Source organism: Musa acuminata, chromosome BXJ2-7 (genome assembly GCF_036884655.1).
Source record: "Musa acuminata AAA Group cultivar baxijiao chromosome BXJ2-7, Cavendish_Baxijiao_AAA, whole genome shotgun sequence".
NCBI lineage: Eukaryota > Viridiplantae > Streptophyta > Magnoliopsida > Zingiberales > Musaceae > Musa > Musa acuminata.
Window position 1 is genome coordinate 12,804,405 of NC_088344.1, and position 3,973 is coordinate 12,808,377.

A 3,973-nucleotide genomic window follows, 5' to 3' on the forward strand; every position below is an offset into this window, starting at 1 on the left:
GACAAACATGCAACAAAAATAACATTAGGTATCTGAGTATAGAGCAAACATAAGTTGACACCCTCTCTGTATATAGTGTATGATATAAGGTAGTTAAAGTAGTTATTAAGGTAAGCTTTTAATTTTTGTTATCTAATTATTAGTGTTTAGTTAAATCTTAATAATGAAAGGTGACAAGCATGCAACAAAAATAACATTATTTGTTAGTATCCATTATAATTACTATATATATATATATATATATATATATATACTGATTTGATGATGAGAATAAAATTATTCAGAAACCTTTCTCAAGTTTTAATATAAATTTAAAAAATTTATAATTAGATACCTAACACTAAGCTTCTTATATAAAGTTATATAATTTAAAAAATTATTAAAAAGTTCCCATACTATTTAAAAACTTAAGTTTCAAGTGAAACTTAATGATGGGCTTTTAAAAAGAAAAAAAAAAAGGCCTCAAATTTCAAGTGAAACTTAGCACAGCACAAACTTCATTCTGCTCGTGATGAAGAAGCTAAATTGGCTTAAACTAACGTTGTGAAATGGAGCACATCAGCATGTTAGGCTTATTTGGCTCTAATTGATTTCATTGTCACATCAAACGAGATCCAAGAAGCTGTTGAAGTTGACCGACGAGCTACCCCCGGGCTGCACTGCCCGCGTCGCTATGGCCTTGAGCTCGCCCGCTTTGACTCTCATCCGCTTCCCCTCCTCGCCCTTCAGCACCGCCTCCAGAGCCCTCACCACTCCCTCCTTCGTCATCACTCCGCCTTCGAATTCGACTCCGATCTCCCACACCTGGAAGATGAACCTCGCGTTCAGCCTCTGGTCCCCGAAGAAGGGCCGGCACACCATTGGCACCCCGGCGGTGATGGCCTCCACCACCGAGTTCCACCCACAGTGCATCACGATGGCTCCCACCGCAGCGTGCCGCAGGATGTCCAGCTGCGGCGCCCAGCTCACCACCAGGCCCCTCCCCTTGGTTCGTTCCGAGAACCCCGGCGGCAGGAGCCCCATGACCTCGTCTCTGAGCGACCAGAGGAACGCCGCCCCGCTGGCCTCCAACCCCTCAGCCAGCTCGGTCATCTCGGCAGGCGGCGGGGCCATGAAGGAGCCGAAGCTGACGTAAGCCACGGTGGCGGGCGCGTGGCGGTCGAGCCAGGGGAGGCAGTGGTTCGGGTCCGGCGTCGGGTGGGCGGGCGGCGCGAGAAGATGGAGGGGGCCGACGGGCAGGCTCCTGGAGAATGTGGTTGAGAAGTGGGCGTCGATGGCCGGGTCAAGGCCCTCGAAGGTGTTGTGAAGGACGGCGGCGGCCTTGGGGAGGCTCTGGGCCATGCGGTGGACAAGGCAAGATACCGGGGCGTCGAGGGGGCCGAAGACGATGCCCTCGGGAAGGTCGCAGACCCGGTGAGCGGAGAGAACGGGAATGGAGTGAAGCTGCTCCTTAAAGCGGGTCATGGCTACCACGAAACAGAAAGAATGAGCTCAGTGAGCGACATGCATCTTTACTTCAGTGACTATGATTAATAATTTGGATAGAAAGACCATCATCGCCTCGCGGTGACGCCCGTGCCACGTCACCAGGATTAAAAATTGGACATGAGGGGACCGTGTCAAAAACGTTACCTCGTTCCCCGACACCGATGGCGTCGCGTAGAAGATCGGTGTGGAGATGGGCGGCGAGCCCCGCGGGCCCGCCGGTCCACAACACGACCCACGGAGCCCCCGCCGCCTCCGCCACGTCTCCCGCCATCCACATGAACGCGTCGCTCACCACGCAGCCCACCGGTATTCCCCCGGCCCCGGCCGCCGCGGCGCCCAGCGCCTCCCGCAAGTTCCCTGGCGTCGCCGCCAGGAACATCCCGATCATCTCCTCGATGCCCCCTGGCGGCGGCACCTCCGCTGCGCCTTCAGGCCTCCCGTCGGCCACAGGGACCAGACGGATGTTTCCGAGCCCCTCGGCGCGGGGGAGGGACGCGAGGGACCGGGCGGTGCTGAGGAATGACACGGCCGTGCCGGGTGCCGCGGAAGCGACGGCGCGGGCTAGGGCGAAGAGCGGAGCGGCGTGGGTGCCGAAGGGGAATGCGACGAACGCCACGTGTGGCTGGGTGGGGCATCTGCTGCTGCCGGAGGAGGCCATGGCAGTGTGACGGGAAGAAGAAGGTCTAATCCGGAGGGGACTTTGAAGCTTCGTGAATAAGAGGGGAAAAGAAAAGTAGGCCAAGTCTCGTGTCGCTCACGTCGAGTGGTGGGAGTTGCGACAGGGACCCTCTACATAACATTACAACGGAACCCAAATCAAACGCTAGAATTTCCAGTCAAGCTTTTTTTTCCAAAATCGCCACCTTTTATTTAATGTTTTCTTATGGACGACTTTTTAAAAATAATTTATATTTTAGATATTTTCGAATCGATAACTTTTTATTTTTTAAAAATTATTTTGTTAATTAAAAAATTTATCTCTGAAATTATTTTTACTTGTCACAGTATTTTGACCTAATTATAGTGTTTTTGGTCTACTATTTTGATTATCACAATAAAAATCTTATAAAATATATTTAAAAACACTATAAATGAGTTAAATAAAATCAAAATATACTAGAAACCATTTATTTGGTATTCATGATATGATTCAAATAAATATTTATAATAATTTAAAAAATAATATTATCTAAATTAAAAAATAGAAAATTAACTTGTTATACTATAAATAAATACTCTGAATGCTTCTAATATCAAACAAACTAATTATAAATCTAAAAATATGATATACGATCAATGACAACACTGAAGAGTCACAATATAATATCACTTATAATATTTTTTAATAATATTTATAATATATATCTGAATAAAAATATTATAAATGTTATTAAAAAATATAAATGAGTTGAATGAAAATACTACAACAGTTTAAAATTAATAAATAAAAATAGATAAAAAATTGATGAAATTTTTTTAGGGGTATTTTCAAAATAAAGTTTGTTTGGGAAAAAGAATAAAAGAGGGAGTATGATTAAAAATATCTAAAAATAAATATTTTTTAAAAAAAAATCACCCTTTTTTATTTCATAAATTTATTTATTTATTAAAAAAGAAAATTTTCTATTATGCTAAATCAACACCTTTTATTTAATGTTTTTGTGCTCCATAGGCATCACATTTTTTTAAAAAAAAAACCTTATTCAATCATTTTGGAGGATCCACAAAAGACAGTAAACTTCTTCTATTGCAAAACTACAACGGAGTAACATTTCCCCATGAATGGGAAAAATTATTACAACAAGCACTAGTGGTAAGAAAGATCATTTAACCTCATTTACTAATTTGATAAGTTCTATAATATTACACCATATATTTATGATGGCCGAAATATTCTTGAGCCATGCTATTAGTCGTCGAGAGTCTAATTTCATCCAAAGGTTGATAAAGCCTTCCCGAATAGCACGAGACATTTCTTCCCATAATGCAATATAGTCCGCATGAAAAGGTGATGAAGCCTCGCCTCGATTGCCTGGCAACTCGCTGTAATATAACCAACACCTGTCATCTCTAAAGAAGAGGTGAATGATCAATCACACTCCAAAATAACCTCAACTTGTAAAGGAATCTCTTGGGAGGACTACCTAAAGGGGGAATTTTGGTACCCCTTAGGTAGGGTGGTGGAAAAATAAATTTTCTCAATAGTTAATGCAATAGCTTGGCACCAAATAGAAAGTAGATTGGAATGATGTTTGCGCAAATGATAATCATTATGATGCTTCCAAATCAACCAAAAAGAATTTATAATAAAATTTTTAAGAAACTTAGTTGAAGAGTTATCTAAATCTTATCCCTCTCATATCCATGCACCACTAACGCAATGAGAAAAATGATGGAAACAATAGTTAAATTTTAATTGAACAAAATTCTAGTGTAAGAAAGCAAAGAACAATGGAAGAAGATGTGAAAAATGAGAATCTAAGTA

The 3,973-nt window shown here is 42.5% G+C and overlaps 1 protein-coding gene across 1 annotated transcript; it reads right to left on the reverse strand.

Annotated features, from left to right (window-relative positions):
• Positions 1–500: 500 nt before the first annotated feature.
• LOC108953348 (anthocyanidin 3-O-glucosyltransferase 7-like) lies at positions 501–2,254 on the reverse strand. Its single transcript, XM_065115311.1, has 2 exons — positions 1,633–2,254; positions 501–1,466 (listed from the first exon to the last, which is right to left on the reverse strand). The coding sequence occupies exons 1-2, from the start codon at positions 2,144–2,146 to the stop codon at positions 604–606; spliced, it is 1,377 nt and encodes a 458-aa protein (XP_064971383.1). The 5' UTR covers positions 2,147–2,254; the 3' UTR covers positions 501–603.
• Positions 2,255–3,973: the final 1,719 nt, after the last annotated feature.